The sequence below is a fragment of the Saccopteryx leptura genome, chromosome 8, assembly GCF_036850995.1.
Source record: "Saccopteryx leptura isolate mSacLep1 chromosome 8, mSacLep1_pri_phased_curated, whole genome shotgun sequence".
Taxonomy (NCBI): Eukaryota; Metazoa; Chordata; class Mammalia; order Chiroptera; family Emballonuridae; genus Saccopteryx; species Saccopteryx leptura.
In genome coordinates, this window is record NC_089510.1 from 62438264 (window position 1) to 62459293 (window position 21030).

At 35.7% G+C, this 21030-nt stretch overlaps 1 protein-coding gene across 1 annotated transcript; it reads left to right on the forward strand.

Moving 5' to 3' along the window:
- The first annotated feature begins 7567 nt into the window (after positions 1-7567).
- Positions 7568-15219, forward strand: GMNC (geminin coiled-coil domain containing). Its single transcript, XM_066347726.1, has 5 exons — positions 7568-7594; positions 9265-9439; positions 11122-11210; positions 12153-12269; positions 14599-15219. Exons 1-5 carry the CDS (start codon positions 7592-7594, stop codon positions 15217-15219), a joined length of 1005 nt encoding a protein of 334 aa, XP_066203823.1. The 5' UTR covers positions 7568-7591.
- The last annotated feature ends 5811 nt before the right edge of the window (positions 15220-21030 follow it).

Below are 21030 nucleotides of genomic sequence, written 5' to 3' on the forward strand. Positions count from 1 at the left end.
AGGATAAGTAGCGATCCTACTCTACCATCAACCTTCTCACCTACTGTTGCCTCGGTCTGTCGTCCAGATCACTCCTTATCCCAATGTAAGTTTCAAATCTCAGCAAAACTATTCCCATATAAGAAAGGGTAAAAATTTCTCTGTGGCCCTGGCCGGTTGGCTCAATGGTAGAGCGTCGGCCTGGCGTGCGGAAGTCCAGGGTTCGATTCCCGGCCAGGGCACACAGGAGAGGCGCCCATCTGCTTCTCCACCCCTCCCCCTTTCCTTCCTCTCTGTCTCTCTCTTCCCCAACAGCAGCCAAGGCTCTATTGGAGCAAAAGATGGCCCGGGCGCTGGGGATGGCTCCTTGGCCTCTGCCCCAGGCGCTAGAGTGGCTCTGGTCTCAACAGAGGAATGCCCCGGATGGGCAGAGCATCGCCCCCTGGTGGGCGTGCAGGGTGGATCCCGGTGAGGTGCATGTGGGAGTCTGTCTGACTGCCTCCCCATTTGCAGCTTCAGAAAAATCCAAAAAAAAAAAAAAAAATTTCTCTGTCCTTTAAAGATATACATGAAAATCAATAACAAAAAATTCTAATGCAAAATCATGTTGACTTGTGAGCTCCTATCATTAAAAATAATTTTAAGAAGCATATTTTAGTATTACCAGTATATAAATAAAATATAAACCAATTGATAATTCTGTTAATCTAGTCTCTGCGTATTACTCTAGTGCTCAAAAGCTTACTGCTCACAGAATAAAGATAGAAATCATATAAGTCTATTTTTACACAGTACTGAGTGTGAGAAATATCTTTTTTATTCTGAAATTTTACAATTTGTTAATTCTACCTACTGATAATATTTCTATTTAATCTCTTCAATACATTTATTTTAATTTGAAGATTATATTCTAAACTATTTACTTTACATTAATTTATATTAATTTTCCTTTTCTATATAAAAAAGACCCAACTCTTCTTGTATTGTATGATCTTGTTGTCAGAGCCCCACCAAGCCTTTGTAGTTATTGACATTTTTGGAGCAATGCAGTATTTTTTAAAAATAGTTATTTTGTTGTAAAGTATTCTTTCTGCTCTCTGTAGATTTGTACAATTTTTAAAAGTTTTAAATTTGTGGGGAGAAAAAAATTAAGCCTTTTTCTTAAATTAAGCCACTCCTTACCCTGAATATTGGGATAAAAGTAGAAACATATGGAATATTTTTTTAATCAATATGTACACAGATTTATACCACTACTGTTCAAGTTGTTTTAATTTTAAATAGAATGTTATTCTATAAAACATATCACTGATGATATGTATAACTTGATATATATTTTAATAACTTTATTATTATAAAAACAAAATGTGTTCCTTGTAAAATTTTGGGAACATACAGAAAGATAAAAATGGAATCATAATCACAACACTTGTTTTATGAAACGATAAACACCATTAACATGTTAGTATATTGTCAGTATATTTTTCCTTGTTGTTTTACTGGTGTGAATATACTTTAATGCACTTTAAAAGAGTTAACATAATGTTGTTTGCCCATGTATTTAACTTTTCCTAAAAAGATCTGTGGATACACAATCCATACTATAGACATACTCTAATTTATTGAAAGAGTCTCTTATTATTAGACATTTAGAAAGGTTTTACAAATGCTTGTTAAACTGATATAATAGAGTTGTACATCATTTTTCTTCAAATTTATTATTTTCATAAATTGATTTGTTTTTTCTGACTTAGAAAATATGGATATTTTTAAATTCTAGAAATGCATTTATATATAGTTGAATTTCATTTATAAATATATTTCCTGATTTAATAAAAGCATACAATTATTTTTCATACATACACTCACAAATATGGCAATAAATGACACTTTTCTTTCCTGTGCTCTACTTGAGTTTTTTACCAATTGCGTTCTAAGGTAATAAACCATTTCATAAGGAATTCTGTCAATTTGCTTTCTTGGCTTTTGGTGCCCTCTCACCTATAAATGAAGCCATTGAAATTTATGTGTCTAAGATTATTGACTATTATTCGGTCATCCAGTGCTAATACTGTTTGTTGTTCTAGAGGTGATGGCTGGAAGGCCTCTGGTTAGATAAAGAAAAAAACCCCCAAAATTATTGTACTGTTTTCCCAAAGCCCTTTTTTCTACATTCATAGAGGATTTGGAGTTTTACTTTATTTCTGTCATGCCACTTTATTCAAATTCTAATGCTTCTGTTTATTCACTTGATGTCCTTCAGTATTATTAATGTAGAAATTATAATTCTCTGTATTTTTCTCAGATTGGTTTTGAATGTATAAATTCTTCTACTGCCTAAAGATTGGCATTATGCTTTAATTTTATGAAAAAAAAAAACGTGGAAAGCAGAGTTTGACTAGAAATGTCCAAAATTAATTGTTACAAATTTCAAGTAAGTTTCTTTAATTTAATGATAAGTAAAGCAATTTTCCACTACTTATTAGGTTAATAATTCAGTCAAAATTTTATAGACTACAAAAATATGGAATTACAGCTTCACTGTAGCTTAATATCTTATATCTAAATATGTATATTTCTTTGTCTTCTTTCTGTGAAAGAAGTGACATTATTTCAGGTTCACTGATAATGCCAGGGATAAAAGGAATTAAGTCTCACTTGTCCAGTTTTGCTATTACATGATGGACTAAGCTTTTGAAAAACCACAGTGATGTCTTTCTTTTCATTATCTTCAGTGTAAAATTAGATGCCATGGCCAGTGACAATTTACTTTTCAGGTTTTTAATGCCTTGTCAGCAATCCATTCACTAATCTGTCAAAAATTTAAGTGTCATTTCAGGAGCAATGAATGCACTGGAACCCACTTTATAAAAATACTGGGGCTCCTAAAGCAGAAATTAATTTCATTTCAAGTTATAATTTAGCATATTTCTGATGTATAGTTATCATAATAACTTACTCATTTAATTACTTTCTAATGTGCTTGAAGTGAAATAATAGGAAGTTGAGTTGTATTTATTTTGACTTATTTAAGATTCCACATCTCTAATCTTTGTGGTAATGCAAAATTAATTTCACTGTTTTGTTTGTATTTTTGTAGAAGTATTGAGATTAGTTTATTTCAATTCATTCAGATAGGTTATCACAGAGCAGAGTTTCCCAGCTAGTGCACCAAATAACAATGAGTTAACGCCCTGATAGGGCCTGGGATAAATGGGAACTCTCATGCCTGTCAACTGCCAGAAATAGCCTCAACTATTTACTCCAGCTTGCTCACAAACATTATTTTTAAGTGCTATATTATGAGAAAAGTCAGAAAGCAATGCTATAGAGTGAAGAAGAGGTTTGCCTCAAATGTGCAACAAATATAGACTTACATCTATTTGCTACCTGTCCCTCAACATGAAGTAGAGCATTGATGTTTGAAAAATATAGCCTTACACTTGAAGAATCTTCAAATTTGTGAATAACACAATCATAAGTGATTTTTAAAAATATAATGCAATCAAATATAACTGAAAAGTTAAATAATTATTTAAGTCAGTAAAGAGCAAAAGCCTTTAGAAAGTCATTGAAATAAGCTCTGGCTCAAACATCCAATAAAATACTACCACAAATCTCCATTCTCCTCCCTCTCACACACCCTCTTCTATATAGTGATAATCTGAGTCAAGACTGAATTTAACATATTACTCTTTAATTTATCCAAGGCCTCTTTTCTGGCTAATAACCTGATACCATTTTCTCAACATCATTTTTAATTTTTTGCCAAAATTAACAATTTAGTTTCTTTGGTGGGCCTTTTGTTCATGTATAAATGGTTTTTCACCCTGGTATACTTGACGATTGGTACAGGCCATTCTGACATGTAGGTGATGGGAAGTAGGCAAGACTCTGTCCATATAAACAAGGTTGATTTCTTCACATCATTCTGGAGAGGTGAAGGCCAAAGCTAGGCACTAACAAACTTAATGAGTCATGTATCTACAGACCTGCTGAAATAAAATATGAAAATATTAAGTCTCCCAAGGTAAATTATTACTGCACTGGATTTTTTCTAAGGGTTAAGCTTTCCTTTACCTACATGTGAAAGCAGAAATACTATCTTTTTATTGCCAGGAGATTCAGCTGTTGAAGCTATAGAAAAAGGCTGTGCTTGTAAAGAGAATTTAAAATTGTTCTTTTATTATATACGCTACTGAATTCACTAATGAGGTAATCGAATAAAGTGTCCTCCAGGGGTGAAATAAAAGAACATTACATATGCCAAACTATTTATCTCTTTGGCCTACCTCTGATCATACTCTACTCTTTTCTGTCTGTAGGCTTGGTTTGTGCGCAGGTCGAATTACCTCCTATTTTGTTATATCTTTGCCCTAGCAGCAGTACCCTGATTCAACAATTGAGTTGTTATTATCTACCTACCCTTTAACACCATCACTTCAGCTACAATACAAAAGGAAGTTTTTAACTGATCTTATTATTCACAGATCAAAAAACATCTACAATGTGTTACAATCACTAAGGAAGTTATACCTCTTTTTTTCAAAACTATGAATAAAAAACAACCAAAGGATGTCACATTATTGCTTACTTGGCACATTTTTCAGGAAAAAAAAATCATCAAACAACCCCAAAATGTAAGATATACCTGAGCAGTTGATCTGCAATAAAAAGAGCTTAAATCAGACCTTAAGAATTTGGAAAATTTTCCATCGGTTTATGATTTCAAGGAAGTTTTATCTTCAGATTTATGTTCAATTGTCAATAGCTCTTCACTGTTACTTGAAGGAATTCTTTGCCACTATATATACTCTCACTACTACTAAACTAAAGTAGGTAATGATTTATAAAACATTTGTGTGATTAAAACCCACTAAAGACTTTTAAAACTATTTCTAGCCCTCAAAAAAATCTGTTTCTCAAATGTAACCTTCATTTTTCAGTTATTTTTAACAATCCAGGCACAGAAGCACATATGTTCAAAGGCAAACTCCTTTACACCAAACAGTAATAACAGCTATTATTGATAATGTAGGCAGTGAATTAGAAATATATAAGCATTAGTGGTCAGTTCTTTAAACTTTCAAATAGGTATTTCTTTCTTCATTTACCAGAGGCGTTAACTGAGGCCTTAAGAGAATATTTTAATAGAGCTCCAGGTGATCCAGTTTCAGAAAATAGAGCAAGAATTTCAACCCAAGTATGTTTGGATGCAAACATATGCTCTTTATTTATAGACCACATCTTCATAGTTGCCCATTTTGAGTCACTTTTAAAGCCAGGAAATAATATCTTCCAGAGTCTCACATGTCTCATGATAGTTTTCAAAAAGAAAACAACTCAATCCTTTCTCTGCCACTGCTGCTCTTCACAAAACTAATTAGGGTTTTCTTTGCCCTGAACAAGATAATTGATTCTTACCATCTAAATGAGTTTTGCTATGTTTTCCCCCATCATCTCAGGGTCATATTGTCAGAGCATTCGGGCCCCTTGTACTGTGAGAGCAGAGAGGGTACCACTCATGTCGGGAACCAGGCAGAATCTCCCAGGCAGTCGTCTCCAAACCTGGTACTATCCACTTAAAGATGCTTGTGACTAAACAGTATTGGAACAGGAGAAAAGGACTCTGAAATCTGGCACCTTCCTCTTCTTCCTCTTCCTCTTCTACTCCTCTCTTAAGTTTGGACACAGAACACTTAGTGAGCGTCGGCTGTGTGCTAGTCACTGCTCAGTGCTATGGGTGGTAAGTACGATGCAAGGCAGTCCAGTGACGGAAAATGACTTGACTTTGGGTGATGGGTCTACGACATAATCAACAGTTCAAATGCTATAGAAATGTTTACCTGAAACCTATGTGTGCTTATTGATCAATTAGCACCCTGTTAAGTTTAATTTTATAAGTAAAATAAATAAAAATAAATAAATAAAGGTCAAAACTGGTTTAGAAAAACAATTATGCAAGCCAGCATCAGAAGTTTCCTATATTTCTATGCCATGCTTGTATTAGTTTGCTAGGCTTCCGTAACAAGAAACACAAACTGACAGAAATTTATTTTCTCACTGTTCTAGAAGCTAGAAATCCAAGATCAAGGTGTCAGCTGAGTTATGAGTTTCTCCTAAAGCCTTTCTTTCTCTTTGACTTGCAAATGGTCACCTTCTGGCTGTGTCCTTACATGGCCTTTTCTCTGTGAATGCCATCCCTGTGTCTCTCTCCTTTAAGCAGTCTTGTTGGCTTAGACCACCATCCTCCTAACATATTAACCTTGATTGCCTCTTTAGAGGCCCTATCTCCAAATATAGACATATTCAGGGTTAAAGATTCAACATATAAATTTTGGGGAACACATTTCTGTGCATAAAAATGCACACTGCATAAATGGCTAAAGCCGACAGTAGAAAAAGTCAAAGAGAGTCAAGAAAAAAAAAAAGATAGTTGTAGTAGTTAGAAGCCTAGATGCTGGAGCCACAGGTTCAAATTCTGAGTCTGCCACTACCTAATTGTGTAAACACTGGCTAAGTTCCTTCACTTCAGTACACCATTTGACATCCTTTAAACCAGGGACAATAACAGCACCTACCTCCTGGGTTATTGTTCGGTGAAATAAATTGACTCTTAGTGGTAGATGAATGGTTTTAAAGATGATATTACACCTCTTTCTCCTGTGGATATAGACACCAGGAATCATGAGAATAAAATGCAAGAGAAAAGATGGTGAGAATCAAACACTTTCATTGAGGAACACTTTAACACACTAATTTTTCTTAATTATAGTAATTTACTTATATAATAACAGTTGTGAAGATAGGACCAATGCACAGGCACTTTAGATTCTTAAATTTGCAACCCAATTCATTCTTTATAGAGTACCCCATTACACGCTAGAAATTGTTCCAGGCACTGTGGAGACAGCAGTGAAAAAAAAGCCAGACGGAAATCTCTATTGTCATGAAGTTTTCATACATTCTAGAATGGAGATACATCACCTCCATATTTAACAACCACTTTAGGAGTTGGGAGAAATGAGACAGATTAAACAGAAGAAAAAAAAAATCAATTCACAATGTCATACAGCAAGGTGATATTTATCAGGTGGCTGGGAAAACACACAGGAGCAGTGTTAACTCTGGGACCTGTTGCAGGGGCTTCCCCAAGTGCTGTCCTGATTCCTGAGCTGTGGGTTTGGGCAGACGCTGCGCGCCGGCTCTGGCCGACTGGTCAGCCCCGCCCCACCTAGCCCCGCGCATCGGAGTGCACCCTGTCCGCTAGGGCAGCGCGCTCACCGCCACCTTGAGCAGCGAGCCGGCACTGGCGCGGGTTTTGAAGCGCTGCTGCGCACCCGTCCCGTAGGTTCCAGGTCCCCGCACTGCGGTCGCCGTGAGTGCTGGTGATTTTGGCTTTGGCTGGATGCCTCCTAACTCACCAGTTTGACAGCCTCGCACCAAATCAGAGGGCGGCGTTGGCCTGAGCCCCGGGCGTCACCCGCAGCTCCTGCAGATTAGAACTCGCCTCTCCTAGCTCCTCCCCTCGGTCCCATTTAAAACTCCCACCAGCTTTACCGAAAAAATTAAGAGTGGGCTCATTTTCTGCAGCCCCTTCTTCAGCTGCAAGATGGTAAGTGAGGAGCTGGCATTAGCTAGTTCGCTGGCGAAACCTGGGAGTGCTGAGAGCTAGTAAGCTTTGCATTTAGAATTTCTTCCACCTTGGAAGCAAATTTCTCTGCTGTCAATTAAGACAGGTCTTTGACTCTGTCTTCCTTTTCTTCTCCTGTGTCTTCTCGTGATCTCTCTCTCTCTTTCATTCCCCATCTCTCTCAACCTTTACTCTGTTATTTCTACTCTCTGCATTTTCTCCCAACTTTCTTTCCCTGTACACCTGCACTCACTTTTCATTCCCCTTTCTCTAGATTATGCACATATTTGCAAACACTTGGACTTGACCTAGTCTTGAGCTATTTAGGGCTATTTGGGGTTTGTTTTCTTCTCAGGTGTCAATTGCATAATAGCTCAGCTCTAATTCCAGTAATAACCTCACGGAAAGAGCCTACAAACATGCTTTTAGAATAAAAGATAATAGCACTTGATAAACTTTTGGCTGAATTTCTTGGTCTGCACTGCCCAAGTTGGACTTGCTTCAAAATGGGACTTTTTCAAAACTTAGTTTACTGGGAACATTAACAAAGTGTGATTTTTCTTTTTTACTTAACCTTTTATCCCCTCCCCCCCTTTTTTTGTTTTCTCTCTGTTTATGTTATGCTCAAGAAAGTCCTCAAGTCAACAAAAGATTTATACTAGTCAGAAAGAGATTGTCCAAAGCTGGGCTCTGGCAAAATGAATGGCTTTTACCTGGTTAAACATTGACAAATAATTAGAAATGGGTTGTTGTACAAATTAACCCAAGAAGGCTGCTGCATACCTGCCCCTGCCTGGACATTTGGAAAGGCTGCGTTTGAGGAGTCTGGGGGCAGGAGCGTGTTCACTGGCTCAGAACACAGTGAAGAATACAAGCCAAGAAGTTAGGAGTGTCAAGATAACTTTACAAGGGCATTGAGACCTAGTGATGAAGAGACCTAGAGGTTGCTGGCTAATTTATTTCAGCTTTGATTATATGTTCACTTGGAGTGACCTTTATGTTCCTGTGCTTAGAGTTAGGCATCAGGAGCAGTATTTATTTAGTTATCTCTGGAATATGTCTTTGTATCTATCTATCTTAAACCATTCAGATCACCACAGGACACAGCAGCATTTGAAGCTAGAGGAAAGAAAAAGAGACAAATGGGACACATTTATAATTCAGAAAGTAAAAAACTAAAATAACGAGGTTAGATTATATTTTATTGCTCTTTTATTTCAGTCTTAGTGTTCTTTTTCTTTGAATGCTATTGGAATAGAATTAAGATCTTTACTAGAAAGAGTCAAATAGTTCTTGTGTCTTTGAATCATTAAGTAGAATTCCTTTCACTTAGATCCTGGGTAGCCTGCTAGATGACTCAGACATGGCAACAGAGAATACTCCTGGACATGTACAAATTTGGTCCATTTAATACTAGCCTGTTCTTTGCCTAAAGGGCTTTAGAAAAGTACTGGGTAAACCAAGGTGCTCACTCCTTTCTCATATTTATATTTTGACCACTCAAAATTAACCTGGCATCTATATTTAGCACTTTTACTGTTTTTGATTCATTGCATGTAATTTTGGCATCTTTCTCCCACCCTTTGCTCTCTCCAAATTGCCACCACCCCATCCCCCGGGAACCCCCCTACCCCGCATTCTGATTTTCACAGAACACCGTTCTGCCCTGCCAAGACCAGTACTTTGTAGGAGACCAGAGCTATAATTGCCCGTATTCCACTACAACGTCAGAATCTAGTGTTGACGTTTCCACGGAGACTTGGGTCTCTTTCTGGACTGCTGGTCTCCTGGACAACAGAGAGCCCCAACAAGCACCACAGGCACAGGGTAAGTTCTGCTCTTCTGTTTTCCTGGTACATCTGAAGCCCTTTTCCAGAACTCATAGCTGCAAAGCATCATGGGCTGGAACTCTGTGGAAGGAATGACAGGGAAGTTGAAGAACACCCAAAGACTCGTGCATTTTACAAGCTAAATAACCTATTCTTTTGTACTTGCCAACTAATGAACATGGGATTTACCCCTTGCCTTCTGGGAAATCTGTATTTCTCCCTCTACTTTTCAGTTTTTGGAGATTTCCAACTCACTGAGAAAGTTTAGGTCTGGGTCCAAGTTTTATAAGCAGTATTGGTAGGATGTTTTAGGAGTCAAGATACCAGTTGGAGCATTTTTTTTCGGAATTCAGGAAAGTTTACCTGGGTATGAGAGAGAAGCAAAGAGAAATACTAACTTAATATTTTATTTCATAAAGGAAATTCTATGAACAGTGTCTTATAAGTAGAAAAATAAATCTTCTTGTGACCAAAGAAGACTTCAGTTTTGGAGGGAGGTATAATATTGATGAAAAATTACATATTATTTTGACATGGAGCTTACTATACAGTATATATAAGTATTAAAGAAATTTCTGTATTAACATTCAAGTTTCTGAAAGAATTCTCAGATACTTCAGAATTAAATGTCTGCACTGTTGATTCTGCAACATAGTTATTTTTTGAAATTGAGAGAAGATAAAATAGTCCCCAAATTTATTGAAAAACACATGTACCAGAAGGAAGTTTTTCAGTTTTAGCTTCCTACTACAAGCAACAGAGAACCAGAATGCCCAAGAATGTGAAAGTGAACAGTGTATGAAATTTTATTCTTGTCTCCTTATTCATCATTCTACTTTAATTAAAAATACTTCAGTAATAGTTGGCTTAAGTAGAGGAAGGCAAGAGTCAGGACTGTACTAGATGAAGAAAAGAAGATAAAAAGGAAACCAATTGAACATGCCCAACCACAGTTTTTTGGTAGGTGCAGCTTGCAGTTAAATATGAAAAAAAACAAACAAAAACCACTTCTTTGAAAATGCATTAAAAATACAGAAAATGCCATTTGAAATACATGAATATTTGTTATAGTTTTGAGATTTTTGTCAATGTCTTCAGAAAAACAAGGTCCAAAATATTTTAAAGTACAAATTGCTACCACATGGAATTCTGAATAAATATTCTCCTTCAGATTTAACTGACAGGCAGACAGGCAGAGATTTTCATCTAGGGAAAATGGTAGCATCAAAAATAGAATTTGATTCTAGAGACAAACACTACATTTTCAAGTACTAAAACTTAGAAAATCAGATAAAAACTTGGAAACTATAGTTGATTTGCAATGTTATGCCTAGTGAGAGTGAGATCAATAAACATTTGAATGAATTAATAATTCAAATGGCATGGTCTTTATAAATATTGCTAGCAGAAATACATATATTAGGGAGGACTGTAACTTGTTAGTTCTTAAAAATTCACCTCAGTAGCTACTGTGACATAAAACCTATAAATATTTGTCTTTCATGGTATGCTGGCCCTTTCTTAAAGCTTTAAATATTTTGTTTACTTGCGTGGAGGCAATAGCTATTTTTGGAAAAAGATTTTAACCTAGTAAACTTTCTAAATTCCTTTGGTGAATTCTTTATCACACAAAAACTGCAAGTGTGTTTTCTCAGTTTCCCATTTGGTGTTTCCACATAGAATCATCTACTGACTCGAATTTCCCTTTTACTAACTCTTGTTCCTGGGAAGAGGCTCAGCTTTCCTCTCAGCTCTTCAGAAACAAGCAGGTATGTACATATCATCAGAACACTGGGACCAGCAATGTTCCTGCAGTCCATTCTTAATGTTGTCCCTTAATGTCACATTGCTTCTTTTTCCTTATGAATTTACATGCTGACTTTTAGTTTAGGACCAAAGTAAATACAGGCCTATAGAGTAGTAAAAGGTGATAAAACTGAAGAAATAAACAAATAAACAACCCCTTCCTCCAATAAAACAACAACCATATCTTCTAAGAAGACCGGAAGTCAGGCTCTGACTCTATGCATTTTACTAGTTGTATGACTACTTGAATACTTTCCCCTTTATCTATGAAATTGGAATATTTGGGCTGCCTTTCTCTGAGAGCTGTTGAAAGGCTCAAATATATGGTGAGTGTGATAATATTTAAAAATCATAAACATAGCTCATCACTTGGAGAAGGAATAATGATTAGAAGATTTTTACTAAGATGGCTTCACATTCGTATTTTGTTTGTTGCTTTTCCTGAGAGAGTAATTTAATTGAGTGGACACACAAACAGATCAATTTGAGTCTGAGACAAGCTATCCCATCTTTTTTTTTTCAATTTTCTTCTTCCTTTTCTTTTTTAAGGTGCAAGGAAGGAATCCATCCAAACTTTCTTAAACACTTTTTTTTCCTGTATTTAAACAATTGCACACAGCTCATTTTCCTACATAACTTCTCTTGTGGTTACAATATTAAAAGTCATATAATCTCTTCAAACACTTTGCAATGAACAAAAAATTCAGAGCACAAAACTGAACAGTCAGGTGGTAGGTGGGTGTAGGCTAAATTTAGGCCTCTGAGGACAAGCGCTCCCTGAGGTAGATTTCTTAAAACAAACAAAATAATAATCAGGTTTAAGCAGGCTAAGGATCAGTGGCATTATTATAAGGTTACAAAGTCAATATAGTAGAGCAGCCTTCACCATTGTCTACGTTTTGCAGCTCCAAGATACTCTGGTGCAGAAGGAAGAAGAACTTGCTAGGTTACATGAAGAGAATAATCACCTCAGACAATACCTGAATTCTGCTTTGGTTAAATGTCTTGAGGAAAAAGCCAAGGTACGTAACTATCCCTTTTATGAGGACAGAGTTGTGATTTGAGAAAGGAGACCATTTGAGTAAAACTCCTTGATTAAATGTTGGAAGTGAACAATGTGCCTTCAAATGCATTTATAAGATGGATGGATTTTTCTCAACAAAATATAGCACTTTTGGAAAAAATTTTATGTATAAATTATTAGAAGCAATTGGTTTGAAGATTTTAGTCATATATAAAGAATAAAAAGCCAGTCAAGGGAATTGCTGAGACAACAGAAGTTAATCAAAAGACAGAGTTTGACGGATGAAACATTGAATAGAGAATCAGGTCTGAGAAACATGCAGTTCTTTTAATTATCTGTTTGACTTTTCATCAATCACTGTCACGTAGGGCCTTGGTTATCTTCATCTATAAATGAATGGGCTAAAAGATCTCTTAAGAATCTTTCCCGTTTCTGAAATATTATGACTATGACTGCTTCCCAGATCTTTGGACTAGCAATTAGATATTGCTAATTACATTTTTTAATAGTGCAATGAATATTTATGCATATATATATACATATATATATACACATATATATATATGTATATATTTTTTCTTTTTTTCCAAGTGAGAAGAGGGGAGATAGAGAGACGGACTGCACCCTGACCAGGATCCACCCGGCAACCTGTCAGGGCCGATGTTCTGCCCATCTGTGGCCATGCTTGCAATTGAGCTATTTTTAGCACCTGAGGCAGAGGCTCCACAGAGCCATACTCAGCGCCTAGGGCTTCTGCACTCAAACCAATAGAGCCATGGCTGTTGGAGGGAAAGAGAGAGAGAGAGAGAGAGAGAGAGAGAGAGAGAGAGAAGGGGAGATAAGGGGAGGGGTGGGGTGGAGAAACTGATGGTTGCCTCTCTTGCATACCCTGACTGGGGATAAAATTCAGGACATCCACATGCTGGATGCTCTAGCACTGAGACAACCAGCCAGGGCTATTTATATATTTTTTAATTTTAATTTTTAAATTATTGCGTTGGTATGGTTTCGAGTGTCCTACTCAATATAACACCCTCTAACCACAGCATCGCTAATTGTATTATCTTTTAATCAATGTTTTTTTCTTACTTTTTAAAAATGAACTTTGCCAACTTAAGGGTGAATAGCTTGCCCATAGCTCCTCTTTGTTCTTCTTCATTCCTTTGGGCTTTGTATTTTTTATTATCTTTCTGCCATTCTGTTATCATTGCTTCCATCAATCTTTACCTTACTTCTAGACAAGCCACATTATCTGATATTATTTAATCTAAATTGATGATGCTTCTTACTACTTTTACTGGGCATAACAGTTCAGAGAAGAAAGGGCACAGTACTTTTGATTCCCTTACAATTCAGTTAGCTTTGTAAAAAAGAGAGCGTATCTCGTCATTATTAACCCGGGTCCTTAACTACATAAAAAGAACTGTTATTAAATTAGTAGGTGATATTAATCAGGCATTTTTTTCTCTCTTTTCAATTTTGAAAGATTTAGAATAATAATAATATATATTACATGGAGTGTTATGAAAGTTAATGAAAAAAGAGGAAGCAGCGTGCATAGTGTTTCTTTTTACCTTTTTTTGGACAGTAATTATAACTAATTTTAATTCTTTTTCAGGAAGAAATACAAACATTTAAAATTATGTTTTATTTTACCAGTATTTGCTTGTGAAAAGATATATTATTGGAATATCTTATTAACTTAAAACCAAGGAAAATTATGGTTTTTTTTACTTTTTTGTCTGTGTCTGTGTTATTTACTTTTTGCTTAACCCCTTTACACTTTCACCAAGCCCCCCCCCCCCAACCTACCTTCCCTGGTTCTGTCCGACTCAGATGGTTTTGGTGTAAACCCAGGCTGAATGATTTCTAGCAAGTTACCAGTAGGACTGTGCCTCTGTTTCTTCATTAAAGGAGATTTTAATAGTATTTAAATAAAATGAGATCATGCATGTAACCAAAGTCTACTACATGTTAGTTGCTATTATTTTCATTATAATAAGGGTAACTACTTCCTTGGATTAAAATTTTAAAGACATCATTTATTCCTATCAACATTTAAATGACTAGTAAAAATATAAATTTGGATTTCTAGGTGGTAAATTCTTATCATAGATCTTAATTTAGAAACGGAAGATAATCTAATCAGTTTTACTTGCACACACATGTGTGTGCGTGTGTGTGTATGAAAAGAGAAGTTTAATCAAGTTTTCTAAGGACTTAAGGTAACTAGTCAGTGTTCAAAGTAGGTGTAATTAGACAACAGTAAAGAAAATGATCTTGCTTGATCACCTGACTGTCTATATTTGCAAATGTTACTTCCTCAGAAATTGCTGTCATTAGATGATTTCTCCAAAGCATGTGGAAAATTCAGAAAGGGGAAGAGGAAATCCAAAGAGCCAAGATATTTTCCTTCTGAGATCCCCCATTGCAAAAATGCCAAGAGAAACCTCTCAAGTGAATTTGCTAACTGTGAAGAACAACCTGGGCCCCCTGTGGATCCCTGGGTTCTTCAAACACTTGGGTTGAAAGACCTCAACACCATTGATGACACCTTATCAGCTAACTACAGTGCCCTCTCCTCTCATCCTGGAAGAACCACTAGCACATTCCTCCAGTTTCCAGAGGATGCAGTTGATTATGAAAATGTCCCCACAGAGGATCTGCCAATTGACTATGGAGGTGAGAGAACAAACCCTTCCTGCAACACTGCCAGCCATGGGGAAGATTTTCACTTTCTTTCTCCACTTTCAAATCTCCCAGGAGGGCTACAAACTCTCCCTTACTATACTTCTGATGTGTCACCCAATAAGACTGAGATGGCCTTTTCCACATCTCTGAACCCTCACTGTAATGTGAAAACTCATTCCTTCCAGCAGGGACAAGCCTTTGTATGTCGAGATGAGGAGGGGGGCTGGAAGTTTACCTGGGTCCCTAAGCAGTCTTAGTGACCACTCTTCTATCACAAAGGACTGCCATGGACTGTTTACAAAGACCTCTCTTGCACTTGAACTTGACTATGTGGAATACAGAAGCTATTTCCCAGACTGCCTCCTGCAACTTTAAATGTCACTCTCAATTACTCACTTAAATCTGCAGGGAATGGTTTCCAAGATTCCATAATGAAACATGCCTGCTCTTCTTTCACCTAAATTTGACTTGCTTACACACCAACACCTGCTGTTGACTTTCTTCCTTTGCTCTGTACTTAAAAAGGTATTTTCCAATTGCCTGTGTATTCCTTTGAGACCTACATATGCTATTCCAGTTATAACAAGTCTAACAGATTTTCTTCTTTCATCAAGCCATTTAAATGTTCACAGCTTTCATGCTCTCACCTGTGTCCCTCACTTGCTCCTCTTCATTCCTGAAAACTGCTTTTAGAGCAAGCGTATTATTGCTCTAAGTACTGTTATTGAGTGTTCAATTAGCTGCAGGTGGGGGAGAAAAACATGTCTTTGTCTCTCACCACTGCTTGAATACATAATGCAGATATGAGTAGTGTTAAATGTAGTGCTGTTCAGTAGGTTGAGTGTCGAGGATGGAGTTGACAAATCTCTTCAAATAGCTGTACCTCTACTGATAAGCAATACCACAGATAAATTAAAAGATTAAAGAGAATTACTACTTCAAAATGCCCCATGGAATATCAGTGTCTACAAGCACCTGGCACTGTCCCTTTAATTAATATGGCCCAAACATGAATATTTTTGAGGGAATTGTGGTAACTGAACGATTATTATCCAATTACCTGGATGCTGACAAACTTCTATTCCTGAAAATATTGTCTACCCTATCTCTGTCATTGTCTCATTCATTCATTCATTCATTCATTCATTCATTCATTCATTCATGTGTTTAGTTTTTTGCTCATTGACCGACCCACAATATTTCTAGAACACTCACCATGTATCAAGCATTGTGCTATGAGGTAGTAATAAAACATGAGCAAGTTACACACTGTGGTCACCCTCATGAGAATCAGGGCCACGCATCTGCTGTGACCTCAAGAAAACTACTTCTCTAGTGTAAGAATTCAGTTTTCCCATCTTCAGAGCGTACAGAAGCTGAATTAGATAACCAGCAACATTCTATGAACTGAGCCTGTGTCCCATCAGCTTTACTCCAACACTGCCATCCTGGGTCACTATTCTCTTTAGTTTTAATAGGCACTGCAGATATGTTGGGTGAACTATATATGCAATTAAAAAGAAATGTAAGCCATGTGTACTTAACTCTAGAAATCATTGCTCTAATCATAATATATATTTTTTCTGGTATCAGTTCATTTTGCAGGTTAATTTGGTCTATATGAGAATAACTTGTATCTCATACAAGAATAAATAGAGACATAAACTTTTAAATAAGTACGCATAGATTTAATGCAAATGTTGACAATAAAGATTTCTCTCTAAAAAATAAGTTCTTAGTGTTCATATTAGTCCTTCTTTCAAATTATTCAAATTTCTTATATTTCTTAGAATATTTGCACAATACAGATGTGTGCCTGTGTTTTTTTATCCAAATTTTAATTGATGATAATTAATGATCCATCATGTTGAGCCTTTCCCCCACTTTTCTCTTTTCCACCTCTCAGTAAATTACCTTGTACAATCAGTACCTGAAAGCATAAGTATGCTGTATGGAATTATTTGTAACTAAGACATGCCTTTGCTGTTGTTGCTGCCTGTTTTTTGCTTTATTTTGGTGATCTATTTGCTGAGCAAATAATCTATTTTATAAAATTTTGTGACTACTCAGTTTTCTTTAAATTTAACAAAGGGGATTCAAAATTTCAGCTAATAATATTCTCCAGAATATTTTAATGACTTAGAAAGAAAGAGAAAAAATACATTCTATTTTCTATAAAAACAAACAGTGCCTTTCACATTCTAGTACCTATGCCCCTTGTGGCTGAAATTTATCCCTTTTTTTTTGTATTTTTCTGAAGCTGGAAACGGGGAGGCAGTCAGACAGACTCCTGCATGCACCCGACTGGGATCCACCCGGCATGCCCACCAGGGAGTGGTGCTCTGCCCACCTTGGGGCGTCGCTCTGCCGCAATCAGAGCCATTCTAGCACCTGAGGCAGAGGCCACAGAGCCATCCTCAGTGCTCGGGCCAACTTTGCTCCAGTGGAGCCCTGGCTGTGGGAGGGGAAGAGAGAAACAGAGAGGAAGGAGAGGGGGAGGGGTGGAGAAGCCGATGGGCTCCTCTCCTGTGTGTCCTGGCTGGGAATCGAACCTGGGACTCCTGCATGCCAGGCTGATGCTCTACCACTGAGCCAACCGGCCAGGCCCTATCACTTTTTTAAAATTAACAAATTTAAAAATTAGAATTGATTGCACTTTAATACACTAGGAGTCAAGAAAACAATACAACTATTTTGAAAGTCTAAATGATCAAGTTGTAAAACAAAATTTATCAGTCCACAAATATTTATTTTGAATTTTTATATGTCTTACTGTGTGTTATGCACTATGAAGGAACACCTAGGCTTAGCACAATGCTGTTACTATATAAATCAAAGGCACATAAAATGTAATAGCTTTTAAATAAAATTTATTCTAAGTCTGGCTTAAAGAAATTACAGTGCATTTGTGGTACATTATGATAACTTGCATTGGTTATATCATGGATGTTAGCATGGAAGAAAATTACATCTTCTTATAATTGTATTTACATGTTTATATTCATATGAATTATGTATAGAAAATTATTTTGTTGATATTTAAAAAATAGAAAATTTCTCTCATCTGAGTGTGTTCTAATTTTTCTGGTTTTACCATGCTCCTCCAGAAAACCACAGTTAATATTTTACTAATTATCAAGTGAGAAATTAAAACTAAATACTTCAGTGATTATGATGAATATTTTTATATTGTACATAAGATTTTATAATTGCTTTTATTTTTATTTTTTGGTTTTAACTGTAATCTTATTGATTTGCATCTCTTTTGTATAATGCATATGGCCAGACCAATAGATCCAGCATTTAGGGTTAATGGTCTTTCCTTTAACCAGGATTCATTAAATAAAGATTTCAGATGTTAAGTGGCTTAAAAAATTAAGTGCTTTGTGGATACAGCACTCTTAACTAACTTCTTGTAAAAATTATAATCCAGTATCAATTTTTAACGTGAAAATATTCCCAGTGTTCTCTGATCATCTGAAAATAAATTACAGTTGTATCTCACAAGTATCTGGAAAATAAGGGAAATTGGAAAGCCTCACTTAAAATGACACTTAATGAATGGGATTACTTAAAATTGCAGTGATGCTAAACTAAAATTTTGAAAAATTGGAAGAAAAGAACCTGCATGAATCAATGAAAATAATTGCTCTGAATAAAAGTAGGTTTACAGTGGCATTGTGATATTCTTTTGAGTTAATAAAGCTATTGTAACAATAATAACCTGAATGTCTTTTCCATATGAATAGTGGAAACTTAATTTTACCCACCCCTATGTTTCAAGAAAACAGAAAAATTTTTAAAAAGTATGACAAATGATTTTCAACAATCAAGCTGCATCACCACATGGAAAGTATAGAATTAATATATCCAGTGACAATTTTTTATAAGGTTACCTCTTGCTTATAAAATCAAGATACATAATTTTGCATTTGTTTCAGTTTACCAAAAGACTCACATTAATTATTAAATAGGCCACTTATTCTCTGCTTTTCATGAAACAAAATAGAATTGGTTCACATGTATAAATATATCTTGTAAGAATATTTCTTAACATATTTGTCATATTTTTACCTACATTACTTTGTACATGAACATAACCAGATGTCCAGTTCTAATGCTTACATTGGATATTCTATAAATGTAAAATATAATTTAACATTTAATATTTTTAGTGATTATGATTTTCTTGTGATTTAAAATATTTTTAAATATCTCAGCTTTGGAATGAATTTATGTCTAATAAATAAATGACAAAAACTTTTTAATCCTACCTTTAGCTCCTATTTTAGAAATGTTTTTCAGTGAGTGGAACAACAGAATAAAATGTTTTCTGTACTTATTTCTGACATAAATTTTATGTCATAGAATATGTATTTTATTTCCCAAATAGAGGTGTGACTAATAATTGAGGCACTTATTCAGCAGATAGTCGACATTTCTGCCAGGTTCTGCAGAGGATATAAAGCTGAAATATATGCTCCAACTAACTTGGCTTTGAAAGAGAAAAACATAATTTTAAACATGTTTAATCAAAACAAGGAAATAATTATTTTCCATAATTGAAAGTTTGTGCTTTAGATATGGCTGGACCTAGGTACTCAGGCAATAAGATCAGAAGTCTGGTTTGAGGCCTAAAAGAAGGCTTAAGAGGCACAAATATATGCAATAGAAAATGATTTGACTTTAGGTGATGGGCACACAACACAATCAACAGTTTTAATTAAAAATTTAATAAAAAGAATATGTGGTATATACTTTTCAAGTAACTAAGGAAAATTTAAACAGTTATGTCACAAAACGTTTAAAAAGTAAGTGAAAGGAATCAGAAAACCTACTCTCATTGAAGGTAGAGAAAGGAGGAAAATAAAAAAAGTCTGATGATTAGAAGTGGATTCTAGAATGGGGTTAAGATAGTACTCACCACACAAAGGCATGATGGAAATCAAGATGGGATAAACAGTGTGAGTTTGAGGAGCAGCAAAGAATACCCTATAAGATATTTTCTAATTTTGTGACATTCTCCTTGTCCTTCATGTTTATAATCCTCCCCCAAATATAAATAAAGCCTTAGTTAAAATTTCCAGACTGGTCTCAAATATATCATGATGAATTATGAAAATATTGGGGTGTCTGCCTATAAAAATTGTGAGAGCAGATTTTCCCTGAGGCCACTATAAATGGCATGTATCCCTAAAGTGAAGGTTAGTATCCACAGAAAATTATTTGAGACTTTCCTATCAGGCCAGTATCCCATTGCTACCTAGAGATTCTCTTATTACCAGTCATAGTCATAGATCATTAAATTTTATTTAGTTTCCTTGCTGTGGTAATTGACCTTTTTTTTTTTTTTTTTTTTTTTTTTTTTTTTTTGAGAAAACTACATCTAAAACTTACTTTAAATGATCCTTGAATGTGGATGTCATCAGAACAGGTTACTGGAAACATCAGAATGAGATAGGTATCTTGAGTCCCATTTTATGATGAGAAAAGTGATTCTAAGTGTTATATGGATCATATTATAATAAGTAATTGAGACCTGAGATAACCTTGGCATTGACTTTAGGACCAGTTCTCTTTCTACTATATCATATGATGGTCATGTTTGAGACCAGCACATGTACTTAAGGCAACAGTGTGTTACATCTTAGTTTAGGCCTCAGAGCTAGAAGCCTAAGTGTATAGAAGCAGCCTAATTTTTTGCTTTCATTCATCAAAGGGCTATTCTGGGGTCTAAGCCCTTTTAACCCCATCATTGCTAAGAGGAATTGTTTGCAAGAGACCTAAGTCATCTTTTGCCATTTCAAAAACAGAAGTAGATAAATTAGAAACTATTACAGAAAATTGGAACAAAAAGTATAGGAAGAAAAGGTAGACTACTCATGGTCAAAAGTACTAATATGCTATTTTTTTTTCTGAGACAGAGAGAGACAGGAAGGGAGGCAGAGAGGAAAGAGATGAGAAGCATCAACTCATAGTTGCATGACTTTATTTATCGATTGCTTCTCATATGTGCCTTGACCCGAGGCTCAAGTTGAGTCAGTGAACCCTTGCTCAAGCCAATGACC